The sequence below is a fragment of the Aegilops tauschii genome, chromosome 3 (assembly GCF_002575655.3).
Source record: "Aegilops tauschii subsp. strangulata cultivar AL8/78 chromosome 3, Aet v6.0, whole genome shotgun sequence".
Taxonomy (NCBI): Eukaryota; Viridiplantae; Streptophyta; class Magnoliopsida; order Poales; family Poaceae; genus Aegilops; species Aegilops tauschii.
In genome coordinates, this window is record NC_053037.3 from 21,488,881 (window position 1) to 21,503,634 (window position 14,754).

Here is a 14,754-nt window from a genome sequence, read left to right on the forward strand (position 1 = left end):
AAATCATGACTATGGCAAATTTAAACCTTTTGGTATTGACATTTAGGTGTTTGAAAGGACTTACCCAGAAATCGTTGACCACTCGCATGGCTCTGTTATCATAAGCCCTCTAACGCATATCCAGGAAATCCGGTGCAAGTTTGTAGTGATCCCATGACCAAGCTGGCTCAATGATACCGTTCGGCAAAGTGACCAGTCCAGGATAATTTAACCTACAAAGACCCCTAATGATGCCACTCGGCGACCGTGGCAGACGCCTCTCACCACCTTTTACTAAGCTTCTGCATTTCGAAGAGTGAAGTCATATTATATGTGAGGAAATGACAAAAGGTACAATTTATATGGGATGAGTCGAGATAACCACTTACTTCTCTCCCATTGGTTTAATCAACACGTCTCTATGCACATATGGACGTCTTGGAAGCTTTGAAGGATCACGCAACCACACTTTCCCTCTGGAAGTAGTGCTGATAGTCGAACCGCTCGGTTGCGAACCGCTTACCTCGTGGTGCTCTGTCACCCGTGAGGGTCCATCCCCACCCTCATAAACCTGCCGAACAACCAGCCTCCTCTCGGCCGCGTCGTCCTCCACCACCACCTCCTCCTCATCCTCCACCACTTCCTCCGCAAAATCCTCCTTGTCCTCCTCCTCACACGCCTCATCCCCATCCTCTGTTTCCTCCTCCTGAGCATGGTGAAGCACTGCATCAGAGGGTCGAGGAGAAGAAAGAGGTGCTCTACTCCGGGCTGCTTTACGTACTCCTCGTCCGCCTCCTCCTCCTGCCTCACCTACTTCCCCTCCTCATCCCCTATACTCCCCCTCCTACTCCCCCTCCTCGTCCCCCTCGCCCCCCTCCTCGTCCGCCTCCTCCTCCTGCCTCACCTGTTCCCCCTCCTTGTCCGCCTCCTCCTCCTGCCTCACCTACTCCCCCTCCTCGTCCGCCTCCTCGTCCGCCTCCTCCTCCTGCCTCACCTACTCCCCCTCGTCGTCCGCCCCTCGTCCGCCTCCTCCTCCTGCCTCAACTACTCCCCCTCCTCGTCCGCCTCCTCCTTCTGCCTCACCTACTCCCCCTCCTCGTCCGCCTCCTACTCCTCCCCCGCGTGGTACTCGACCTTGTTTCGCACGTTTTGTCGGACGGGTGTCTAGACCCGCTAATCCTTTGGCCTTCTTGGCGGTTGTGGCAACCGATGAAAGAGCGGCCACCTCTTTCAACGGTCGAGCAAGTTGATCATTGTACAGATCATTCACTTTTTTCAAACTTTCCTTTGGAATCTTGTTGCTACCTGTCATGTTTCAATCGCCTGATATGAAGAAGAACAAACCAGTTAGTACAGATGATACAACTTGATGTAAATACAATAAATATATCACATATGGAGAATAAATGGAATTGTCACAATAATACATATAGTTGTTACACACACAAATACATAGAGTTGTTGCACACACAAATACATAGAGTTGTTGCACACACGAATACATAGAGTTGTTACACACACGAATACATAGAGTTGTGACACACATACATAGAGTTCTCACACGATTACATGGAGTTGTTAGAAATAAGGGTCAATATTAGGTGCAACATTTGGATCAGGGCTTTCATCATCACTATCACGCCCGTTCATACATTCATCCTCGAAGTATTCAGGGGGGCCCTCATCCTCATCTAGCCCCATGTGCCATCGCATAAGTAATGCCAAATCTCGAGGGTCGGAAACATCCTCGTATTCGTCCTCTGCATTATCTACTTCCATGTCATCCATGGCCTCATGTTCCATAGCATCATGTTCGTGATGCACGCCATCATCTTCCTCTGCATCATCTTCATCTTCGTCAGTGTCTGCTTCTTGAAAGAACTCTCCCTCGTATGTGTTAGGGTTTATATGGTAATCGTCCTTGTTTGGGGTAGGTACCTTGATACGCGGGGGTACCTTGTACACGACATCCCACTTCAAGAGATCGATATATTCCGTAGATGTGGACGCGTATGGGAGAAAAAACACTTGTGTAGCCCGTTGAGCCATAATATAGACATCATTTCCTGCATATTTCGATCCTCGTTCAACTTCGACAAAGCCAATACTAGGGGTTCGTCTCACTTTCTCAGGATTGAGCCAGCTGCATCTGAATACGATGGGCTCCACTCCTTGTAAACCACAATACTACAGCTCATAAATTTCTTCGATGGTTCCATAGTAGTGACGTCCATCTGTCCCTAGACAATAGACCGCACTATTTATTGACCTTCGGTTGGGCCTCTCACGCGTGTGTTTATCTGTGTGGAAGCGATGCCCATTCATGTCGTAAGCCTTAAATGACTTGGCCTCGTATTCAAAACCTTTGGCTACTTCTCTCACTTTGGCATCCATATCAACCTCCTGATATGCCTACAAGATTAATAGGAGATTGTCTGGTTCATTAATGGAAGCATTACCGGCAAGTAAGATCAACTTGAAGTAACATAAAGTTAGAAAAGTTACTTTTCTTGAGAACCAAGAAATGAAACCGCCATCAGCATTGGTATCTTCAAGAAGGCCTGCTGATTCTTCGTCGCTAGGAGGCCGTGGTAGCTTCCAGAATTCGTTCTGGAATTCCCTAGCAATGGGACGAATTTGAGTTAGAACTCAAGACTAGTGAGTAGTTGTCAATAAAGGTGTTCTACACTTACTTTATGTACGGTTGCACTTCTTCCATGTTGGTCATGACATAGATCATAATAGTCGACCACTCAGTAGGTGAAAAGTTCTTGGGCTTCGGTCCACTTGCTTTGCCACCTTGGCCTTCGAAGAGGCTAAGGTCGGAAACATTACAGGTGGGTTCTTCATTGTAACGAGGAGCTGGATTTAACCTAGTCCGAATACTGTCATGATAGTACTTTGTCGTGGTCGTGGCCACCTCCTCGTTCAGGTATACCTCGGTGATGGAGGCTTCAATGCGGGCTTTATTCTTACATTTCCCACAAAGATTCTTGAACTCCCGTTCAGGTGCATACTGCCATCGGAACTGCACAGGTCCTCCCATTCTAGCCTCATATGCGAGATGTAAGATCATATGTTGCATCGGATTAAAGAAACCTGACGGAAATATCATCTCTAACTTGCATTGCAACTAAGGTGCTTGTTCCTCCAACTTTGCAACCACTTAATAATCTAGTTCTTTGGCACAAAGCTGGTAGAAGAAGTAGCTCAACTCCGCCAGCACTCGCCAAATATCCTCTCTGACATACCCTCGAATCATCACATGCATTATCCGCTCAAGCCATACATGGTAGTCATGACTCTTGAGGACTCCTATTCGCTTTGTAGCCATATTCACTCCCCTCATGATATTAGCTGCATATCCATCAGGGAAGTACAAGTTGTTCACAATCCATTGGAGAATTTCCTTCCTTTGGGGCATTGAAGGGGTGAAAGGGGTTGGTGGCTTCTTCCAAGAATTACCTTTTGCACGAGGCACCAAATTTAATTTTGGCCTGTTGCATAGTTTGGCTTGATCGATCCTAGCCTCAATGTTATCCTTTGACTTCTCGGTGTCGAGGAGCGTGCCGAGTAAGGCCTCCGCAATATTCTTTTCAGTGTGCATTACATCAATGTTGTGTGGAAGTAGAAGATCATTAAAGTAAGGGAGCCTCCATAAGCTTGGAATGTGAGTCCACTGGTGTGTCTCTCCATATCCCACAAAACCTTTCCCATCGAGCTTTTCCTCGAGAGCATCTAACTCATCCTTAAGCTGGGCACCGGTCATAATAGGTGGTGGTGGGTCATCAACAATAACACCTTTTTGGAAGTGCACAGCGTCTTGTATGTATGGGTGATCAAGACGAAGGAACTGCCGATGTTGGTCAAAGCATACATACTTGTGACCCTTAGCCATCCAAATAAAAGTCAAACGCTGTCGACACACTGGGCAAGGCCACTTCCCCTTTACACACCAACGACAAAATATCGCACGTGCCGGTAGGTCATGTAGCGATGTGTGGTACCAGATATGCATATTGAAGTGCTTCTTTGAAACGGCATCGTATGTCCGGACCCCGTTGTTCCAAGCAACAAGTAACTCGTCCACTAATGGCTCCATATACACACTCATATGCTTCCCGGGATAGTTAGGACCTGGAATTATCAACGTCAGGAACATGTGATGTCGTTGCATGCAACACCAGGGGGGCAGATTCAGGGGGATAACATATACTCGGCAACAACTGTATATGGCAGCCATCAAACCATAAGGATTGAACCTGTCGGTTGTTATCCCAACAGCTACACTCTTCCAGTCATCTGTTTTCTTATGAATTTCAACAAATTTCTTCCATGCTTCACCATCCCGTGGATGTTGCATCTTTTTTGTATTGTACATCTTCCCTTCGGCGGCCCATCTCATATATTGGGCAGTTTTCTCGGTCATATAAAGCTCTGGATCCTTTCTGTGAATGAAAGATATCGAAGGATATTGACGGAAATTGTGAGCTGCCTCTTGCTACCATCATCATCTATTACCTCAATATACCTAGAGGATTTGCACTTGACACAATAATTCGTATCTTTATGTTCATTTCTAAATAACATGCATCCATTTGGACAAGCATGTATTTGCTCATACGGCATCTTAAGTGAACCGAGGATTTTGTTCGACTCGTACATGTTCTTTGGCAATATATTTTCTTTAGGCAACAGGCTAGCAATAACTGACAATAACTCATTGAAGCAAATTATGCTCATGTTATGGTTTGCCTTCAGGGCCATTAGGCGTGCAATGCCATCTAGTTGAGTAAACTTTGTATGGGCGTGAAGGGGTTTTTGTGCCGCAAACAAAGCTGCATGATACTCTTTAGGGCTTTCCGGCGGCTCCTCGGAGTTCGGGTCCTCCCGCGGATCCGCACGGTGGATGTCATCTAACGGGTTTTCAATCCGAGTATCATATTCGCCGGTGCGTTGTCGCACGACCTCCGCCCTGGACTGTTCTGCCTCACCATGAAAGATCCACCGGTAATAGCCTGGCGTAAACCCATATTTGCCTAAGTGTTTACTCATAGTAATCTTATCTCTTTCAGTCTGGTTATCACACTCTGTGCATGGGCACCAAATTCCACGAACTGGCGTTTCTCCAGCAAATCCTAATTCCAGGAAATCATTGGTCTTCGACCTCCACTCAGGGGTCATACCCTCCATGCTGGGATGTCCGGTGTACATCCACTCACGTTCTTCCATCCTCTGATATAAAGTGAAACACACACATAATTTTTTTATGTAACAAGTGGTTCCCTCAAGTTTTACGACATGCACTGAGCTATGTAATAGGTAAAGGTAGGTCCTAATCCCACCCGAGAATGTGTAGGCTGGGTCCGCTTTCATGACGTACTCCGACCCGAGACAAAATTTCGGCAGCACTTCCCCGCTGTTCTCCAAATACACGTCTCAGCAATAAGCCAAGAGGATGTGTATCTAGAGAACAACAAGGAGACACTGTCGAAATTCTGTCTCGGATCTAAGTACATCATGAAAACGACCCTCCTACACATCCTCGGGTTGTCCATGGAAAACGTGGACAATTCGAAAGAGTTGAGGTTATAAATATGCAAAGACTTGCATATTTATAGATACAACCCTTCTGAACGGGAGACACCTAGGTTACACGACTATTTAGGTGATCTACAAATAATGAAAACGTACACATGAACGGGAAGAGATTACCCTTGAAGCGTGCAACAGAATTCACTCTCTCTATTGTCAAAATAGATGCATGTCCTGCATGAAAGAATGAAGTTGTGTCAATCATATGTCAAACACACAAACATCAATAACACTCACTCACACACCCCGCACACAGAAACACACTCACATATCCATACACACACATCACACTCTCACTCACACATGCACACACACACATCAATAGCACCCCTCTCTCACACACACACTCACATACACCATTCATTATATATGCACATATATACACATAAATATAAAAAACCATTCATTATATATGCACACATACACCAACATCACTCACTGCCACACACACATACAAAGCACACACTCACACACATTATTCACTATGCATATATATACACCTTTTGTTGTAATGGAGAGGGGGGAACCCCTTTTATTTCGAAAAATACGAGATTGAGTAGGGGCTCACCAACGGGGCAGGGGCAGCGGGGGAGGTGGATGCCAGATGTGGTAGAGCTCAGTGGAGGGGATGCCGCGCCGGTGGTGCTCGGTGAAGCTTGGCCGAGATGGTGGTGGTGGACGAGCTCGGTGGAGGTGGCGGTGGGGGGGGGGGCTCGGTGGAGGTGGAGGGGTCGGGGGCTCGGTGGAGGTGGAGGGGTCGGGGGAGGCACTCCCGATGGTGGCGGCAGCGGCGGCGGCAGAGCTTGCCGGATGAGGCGGTGGCACTGAGGGGCGGTGGCGGACGGAGGGGGCGAGGGCGAGAGAAATAGAGAGAGAAGTGATGAGTGAGCGCGCGCGAGGGGGAAATTGTGCATAAGTCCCCGCGGGAAACATTTCCGAGAGCCAACTTTCAGCGACACTCGGTAAAAGTCTTAACCTAGATCTCGGGGGCTTTTCCGAGAGCCGCACCGACAGTGGTTACCGAGGGTCGTCCAGCAGCACTCGGCAATGGCCGCATTTTCCGAGAGGGACTCTCGGTAAAGCATCCTTCTTGTGCATTCTCCATAATATGTATTATACTTTTTTTGCTGTTTTCTTCCATGCTTGGCAAACAACCTTAACACATCATAATTACCGTCTTGTGTTTTCTTTTTCAAATGATGGGCCTCGCCCGGTTCTAGAGACCGGCACCCTTCCGGTGGCCCCGACGGTCTAGGGCGTTGATCGGCACCGAGAGGGTGTAGTCCACGGTGAATAAATGCTTCTCCGTGTTAGTGCATGTCATCGCGAGATGACAGACCAAGTCTAGGCCAAAGCCACAGCAAGATTCCATCTGTGTAGACCCGACGCGTCCGTTTCCCCCCTCCAGGTGCCGGCGGTGGCGCCGTCCGTGAGGGGGGCACCCCCCGGAGATGCGTGTCGGGCGTTTGCAACCGCCACAACACTTCCAGACTTGTGAGAGGCCACCTACGCAAGATTTGGCGGCATGTGCTAGCCCCCGGAGGCCGCCGGCCACATCCGTAGACACGCGAAGAGCAATCCGAGGAGAGGGAAGTGTTCAGATACTTCTCCATCACCAAAAATTATGAAAAATTACCATCAGTCCTATAGCACATGTGCCCACGTCGTGTAAAAAACTCATGATTTTATCGTGCTCCGAGTATTTAATAATATTCACGCCGCATCGTTACCGCAGAACGTCTACTACTATGTCATCGCCATCCGTGAGGGGTGCTACCTCTTGAGCACTACGTTGATTTTCCCTTGAAGAGGAAAGGGTGATGCATCAAAGTAGCGTAAGTATTTCCCTCAGTTTTTGAGAACCAAGGTATCAATCCAGTACGAGGCCACGCACGAGTCCCTCGCACCTACACAAACAAGTAAAATCCTCGCAACCAATGCAATAAAGGGGTTGTCAATCCCTACACGGTCACTTACGAAAGTGAGATCTGATAGATATGATAAGATAATATTTTTGGTATTTTTATGATAAAGATGCAAAGTAAAGAAAGCAAAATAAATGGCAAAAGAAATAGCTTGTTGACGGGAGATTAATATGATAGAAAATAGACCCGGGGGCCATAGGTTTCACTAGTGGCTTCTCTCGAGAGCATAAGTATTACGGTGGGTAAACAAATTACTATTGAGAAATTGATAGAATTGAGCATAGTTATGAGAATATCTAGGTATGATCATGTATATAGGCATCACGTCCGCGACAAGTAGACCGACTCCGCGTGCATCTACTACTATTACTCCACACATCGACCACTATCCAGCATGCATCTAGAGTATTAAGTTCAAAAGAACTGACTAACGCTTTAAGTAAGATGACATGATGTAGAGGGATAAACTCATGCAATATGATATAAACCCCATCTTGTTATCCTCGATGGCAACAATACAATACATGCCTTGCTGCCCCTACTGTCACTGGGAAAGGACACCGCAAGATTGAACCCAAAGCTAAGCACTTCTCCCATTGCAAGAAAAATCAATCTAGTAGGCCAAACCAAACTGATTATTCGAAGAGACTTGCAAAGATAACCAATCATACATAAAAGAATTCAGAGAAGATTCAAATATTGTTCATAGATAAACTTGATCATAAACCCACAATTCATTGATCTCAACAAACACACCGCAAAACAAGATTAAATCAAATAGATCTCCACAAGAAAGGGGGAGAACATTGTATTGAGATCCAAATGGAGAGAAGAAGCCATCTAGCTTATAACTATGGACCCGAAGGTCTGAGATAAACTACTCACACATCATCGGAGAGGCTATGGTGTTGATGTAGAAGCCCTCCGTGATTGATGCCCCCTCCGGCGGAGCTCCGGAAAAAGGCCCCAAGATGGGATCTCATAGGTACAGAAGGTTGCGGCGGTGGAATTAGGTTTTTGGCTCCGTATCTGGTAGTTTGGGGGTACGTAGGTATATATAGGAGGAAGAAGTACGTCGGTGGAGCAACGTGGGCCCCATGAGGTTGGAGGGCGCGCCCGGGGGGTAGGTGCGTCCCCCTACCTCGTGGCTTCCCGTTAGCTTTCTTGACATAGGGTCCAAGTCCTCTGGATCACGTTCGTTCCAAAAATCACGTTCCGAAGGTTTCATTCCGTTTGGACTCCGTTTGATATTCTTTTTCTGCGAAACTCTGAAATAGGCAAAAAACAGCAATTCTGGGTTGGTCCTTCGGTTAATAGGTTAGTCCCAAAAATAATATAAAAGTGTATAATAAAGCCCATTAATGTCCAAAACAGAATATAATATATCATGGAACAATAAAAAATTATAGATACGTTGGAGACGTATCAAGCATCCGCAAGCTTAATTCCTGCTCGTCCTCGAGTAGGTAAATGATAAAAACAGAATTTTTAATGTGGAATGCTAGTTGGCGTAATTTCAATGTAATTCTCTTAATTGTGGTATGAATATTCAGATCCGAAGGATTCAAGACAAAAGTTTAATATTGACATAAAAATAATAATACTTCAAGCATACTAACTAAGCAATTATGTCTTCTCAAAATAACATGGCCAAAGAAAGTTATCCCTACAAAATCATATAGTTTGGCTGTGCTCTATCTTCACCACACAAAGTATTTAAATCATGCACAACCCCGATGACAAGCCAAGCAATTGTTTCATACTTTTGATGTTCTCAAACTTTTTCAATCTTCACGCAATACATGAGCGTGAGCCATGGACATAGCACTATATGTGGAATAGAATGGTGGTTATGGAGAAGACAGAAAGGAGAAGATAGTCTCACATCAACTAGGCGTATCAACGGGCTATGGAGATGCCCATTAATAGATATAAATGTGAGTGAGTAGGGATTGCCATGCAACAGATGCACTAGAGCTATAAGTATATGAAAGCTCAACAAAAGGAACTAAGTGGGTGTGCATCCAACTCGCTTGCTCACGAAGACCTAGTGTATTTTGAGGAAGCCAATCATTGGAATATACAAGCCAAGTTCTATAATGAAAATTTCCCACTAGTATATGAAAGTGATATCATAGGAGACTCTCTATCATAAAAATCATGGTGCTACTTGAAGCACAAGTGTGGTAAAAGGATAGTAACATTGTCCCTTCTCTCTTTTTCTCTCATTTTTTTGGGCCTTTTCTCTTCTTTATGGCCTTTCTTTTTTTTAATATTTTTTTATTTAGTCTAGAGTCTAATCCCAACTTGTGGGGGAATCATAGTCTCCATCATCCTTTCCTCACTTGGGACAATGCTCTAAAAAATGATGATCATCACACTTTTATTTACTTACAACTCAACAATTACAACTCAATACTTAGAACAAAATATGACTCTATGTGAATGCCTCCAGCGGTATACCAGGGTATGCAATGAATCAAGAGTGACATGTATGAAAGAATTATGAACGGTGGCTTTGCCACAAATACAATGTCAACTACATGATCATGCAAAGCAATATGACAATGATGGAGCGTGTCATAATAAACTGAATGGTGGTAAGTTGCATGGCAATATATCTCGGAATGGCTATGGAAATGCCATGGTAGGTAGGTATTGTGGCTGTTTTGAGGAAGGTATATGGTGGGTGTATGATACTGGCGAAAAGTGCGCGATATTAGAGAGGCTAGCAATGGTGGAAGAAAGTGCGTATAGTCCATGGACTCAACATTAGTCATAAAGAACTCATATACTTATTGCAAAAATCTACAAGTTATCGAAGCAAAGTATTACGCGCATGCTCCTAGGGGGATAGATTGGTAGGAAAAGACCATCGCTCGTCCCCGACCGCCACTCATAAGGAAGACAATCAATAATTAAATCATGCTCCGACTTCATCACATAACGGTTCACCATACGTGCATGCTATGGGAATCACAAACTTTAACACAAGTATTTCTCAAATTCAAAACTACTCAACTAGCATGACTCTAATATCACCATCTTCATATCCCAAAACAATTATCAAGTATCAAACTTCTCATAGTATTCAACACACTCATAAGAAATGTTTTACTAATCTTGAATGCCTATCATAATTAAAGCAAATTACCACGCTGTTTTGTAGGACTCTCAAAATAATCTAAGTGAAGCACTAGAGCAAAAACTATATAACTCAAAAGATATAAGTGAAGCACATAGGGTATTCTAACAATTTACGAATCATGTGTGTCTCTCTCAAAAGGTGTGTACAGCAAGGATGATTGTGGCAAACTAACAAATAAAGACTCAAATAATACAAGACGCTCCAAGCAAAACAAATATCATGTGGTGAATAAAAAAATAGCTCCAAGTAAAGTTACCGATGGAAGTAGACGAAAGAGGGGATGCCTTCCGGGGCATTCCCAAGCTTTGGCTTTTAGGTGTCCTTAGATTATCTTGGGGTGCCATGGGCATCCCCAAGCTTAGGCTCTTGCCACTCCTTGTTCCATAATCCATCAAATCTTTTACCCAAAACTTGAAAACTTCACAACACAAAACCTAACAGAAAATCTCGTGAGCTCCGTTAGCGAAAGAAAACAAAACACCACTTCAAGGTACTGTAATGAACTCATTCTTTATTTATATTGGTGTTAAACCTACGGTATTCAATCTTCTCTATGGTTTATAAACTATTTTACTAGCCATAGATTCATCAAAATAAGCAAACAACACACGAAAAACAGAATCTGTCAAAAACAAAACAGTCTGTAGTAATCTGTAACTAACGCAAACTTCTGGAACTCCAAAAATTCAGCCAAAATAGGAAGACCTAGACAATTTTTTTATTGATCAGCATCAATTGTAATCAATATTTGATCACGTTCTTGTGATTTTTAATAATTATTTTTGTGAACAGAAAGTTTCTAGAATTTTCAGCAAGATCAAATAACTATCATCCAAGAAGATCCTATAGGTTTAAATTGCCACTAACACTAATTAAAACATAAAAACAAATCTAACCAGAGGCTAGATCAAATATTTATTCCTAAACAGAAGCAAAAAGCAAAAAAATAGAAAATAAAGTTGGGTTGCCTCCCAACAAGCGCTATCGTTTAATGCCCCTAGCTAGGCATAAAAGCAAGGATAATTCTAGGTATTGCCATCTTTGGTAGGCAATCCATAAGTGGCTCTCATAATAGATTCATAAGGTAATTTTATTTTATTTCTAGGGAAGTGTTCCATGCCTTTCCTTAACGGAAATTGGAATCTAATATTCCCTTCCTTCATATGAATAATTGCACCAATCGTTCTAAGGAAAGGTCTACCAAGAATAATAGGACATGAAGGATTGCAATCTATATCAAGAACAATAAAATCTACGGGCACATAATCCTATTTGCAACAATAAGAACATCATTAATTCTTCCGATAGGTTTCTTAATGGTGGAATCCGCAAGGTGCAAGTTTAAAGAGTAATCATCAAAATCACGGAAACCTAGCAAATCGCACACAGTTTTTGGGATCGTGGAAACACTAGCACCCAAATCACACAAAGCTTAGCATTCACGATCTTTAATTTTAATTTTAATAGTAGGTTCCCACTCATCATAATGTTTTCTAGGGATAGAAACTTCCAAGTCAAGTTTTTCTTCATAGGATTGCATCAAAGCATCAACGATATGTTTGGTAAAGGCTTTATTTTGACTATAAGCATGTGGAGAATTTAGCACGGATTGCAACAAGGAAATACAATCTATCAAAGAGAAATTACCATAATTAAATTCCTTGAAATCCAAAATAGTGGGTTCATTAATATCTAGAGTTTTGATCTCTTCAATCCCACTTTTACCAATTTTTGCACAAGATCTAAAAACTCCGAATTTTTGGAACGCCTTCTAGGTAAAGGTGGATCATATTCAGTCCCATCATTATCAAGATTCATATTGCAAAAAAAAGATTTAATAGGGGACACATCAATGAATTTCAGATCTTCATCTTTATTTTCCCAAAAAAATCTGGCTTAGCAGCCATCTTATTAACTAAGGTGGCCTGCTTATTCGAAACTTCAGCTATTAACTTCTCAAGATGAGCAATCTGAGATTTCAAACCATCAAATTCTTTAGACATATCATCGAGCTCTTTATTCATATAACCCAGAAAGCTTTTTTGTTCCTTAAGCTCGTTTCTAAAGAAATTATTATGCTCAAATTGTAAGACCATACAACTCCTGACGTTGCTTTCGACCTCTTCTAACCTTTTAAGGTGAAGATCACCCAATCTAGGTAGAGCCATCATGACAAGCAAGCAATCCAACGCACGAGCAAACAAGAAGCGAGCGAAAAAGAGGTGAACGGAAAAGAGAGGGCGAATAAAACGGCAAGGGTGAAGTGGGGGAGAGGAAAACAAGAGGCAAATGGCAAATAATGTAATGCGGGAGATAAGGGTTTGTGATGGGTACTTGGTATGTTGACTTTTGCGTAGACTCCCCGGCAACGGCGCCAGAAATGGCTCGTTGTCGGGAGTCCAAATCTTGACTCGACCTTGCGTAAGCCTCCCCGGCAACGGCGTAGAAATCCTTCTTGCTACCTCTTGAGCACTGCGTTGGTTTTCCCTTGACGAGGAAAGGGTGATGCAGCAAAGTAGCGTAAGTATTTCCCTTAGTTTTTGAGAACCAAGGTATCAATCTAGTAGGAGGCCACGCACGAGTCCCTCGCACCTACACAAACAAGTAAAATCCTCGCAACCAACGCAATAAAGGGGTTGTCAATCCCTTTACAGTCACTTACGAAAGTGAGATCTGATAGATATGATAAGATAATATTTTTGGTATTTTTATGATAAAGATGCAAAGTAAAGAAAGCAAAATAAACGGCAAAAGAAATAGCTTGTTGACGAGAGATTAACATGATAGAAAATAGACCCCGGGGCCATAGGTTTCACTAGTGGCTTCTCTCGAGAGCATAAGTATTACGGTGGGTAAACAAATTATTGTTGAGCAATTGACAGAATTGAGCATAGTTATGAGATTATCTAGCTATGATCATGTATATAGGCATCACGTCCGCGACAAGTAGACCGACTCCTGCCTGCATCTACTACTATTACTCCACACATCGACCGCTATCCAGCATGCATCTAGAGTATTAAGTTCAAAAGAACAGAGTAACGCTTTAAGTAAGATGACATGATGTAGAGGGATAAACTCATGCAATATGATATAAACTCCATCTTGTTATCCTCGATGGCAACAATACAATATGTGCCTTGCTGCCCCTAGTGTCACTGGGAAAGGAGACCGCAAGATTGAACCCAAAGCTAAGCACTTCTCCCATTGCAGGAAAGATCAATCTAGCAGGCCAAAGCAACTGATAATTCGAAGAGACTTGCAAAGATAACCAATCATACATAAAATAATTCAGAGAAGATTCAAATATTGTTCATAGATAAACTTGATCATAAACCCACAATTCATCGGTCTCAACAAACACAGTGCAAAAGAAGATTACATCGAAAAGATCTCCACAAGAGAGGGGGAGAACATTGTATTGAGATCCAAAAGGAGAGAAGAAGCCATGTAGCTAATAACTATGGACCCGAAGGTCGGAGATAAACTACTCACACATCATCGGAGAGGCTATGGTGTTGATGTAGAAGCCCGTGATCGATGCCCCCTCTGGCAGAGCTCCGGAAAAGGCCCCAAGATGGGATCTCACGGGTACAAAAGGTTGCACCGGTGCAATTAGGTTTTTGGCTCCGTATCTGGTAGTTTGGGGGTACGTAGGTATATATAGGAGGAAGAAGTACGTCGGTGGAGCAACGTGGGCCCCATGAGGGTGGAGGGCGCGCCCGGGGGGTAGGTGCGTCCCCCTACCTCGTGGCTTCCCGTTAGCTTTCTTGACATAGGGTCCAAGTCCTCTGGATCACGTTCGTTCCAAAAATCACGTTCCGAAGGTTTCATTCCGTTTGGACTCCGTTTGATATTCTTTTTCTGCGAAACTCTGAAATAGGCAAAAAACAGCAATTCTGGGTTGGTCCTTCGGTTAATAGGTTAGTCCCAAAAATAATATAAAAGTGTATAATAAAGCCCATTAATGTCCAAAACAGAATATAATATATCATGGAACAATAAAAAATTATAGATACGTTGGAGACGTATCTAGGGGGGAACACCCCGGAGACGCGTGCCGCCTCTTCGGACATGCCACCACACCGTACGACATGTATGAGGGCC

The 14,754-nt window shown here is 43.6% G+C and overlaps 1 protein-coding gene across 1 annotated transcript; it reads right to left on the minus strand.

Annotated features, from left to right (window-relative positions):
* Positions 1-3,145: 3,145 nt before the first annotated feature.
* On the minus strand, positions 3,146-5,211 carry LOC141042627 (uncharacterized). The gene is made up of 3 exons (XM_073511476.1): positions 4,604-5,211; positions 4,196-4,427; positions 3,146-3,832 (listed from the first exon to the last, which is right to left on the minus strand). The coding sequence occupies exons 1-3, from the start codon at positions 5,209-5,211 to the stop codon at positions 3,146-3,148; spliced, it is 1,527 nt and encodes a 508-aa protein (XP_073367577.1).
* Positions 5,212-14,754: the final 9,543 nt, after the last annotated feature.

What these genes read in the sequence shown, in the direction of transcription:
- LOC141042627 (XM_073511476.1), bottom strand. Translation starts at nt 5,211, where the DNA reads ATGGAAGAACGTGAGTGGATGTACACCGGACATCCCAGCATGGAGGGT. An exon ending in CTCGGTTCACTTAAGATGCC is followed by an intron (nt 4,428 to 4,603) that starts GTATGAGCAAAT and finishes TTTCATTCACAG; the next exon opens with AAAGGATCCAGAGCTTTATA. An exon ending in CCATATACAGTTGTTGCCGA is followed by an intron (nt 3,833 to 4,195) that starts GTATATGTTATC and finishes CAACATCGGCAG; the next exon opens with TTCCTTCGTCTTGATCACCC.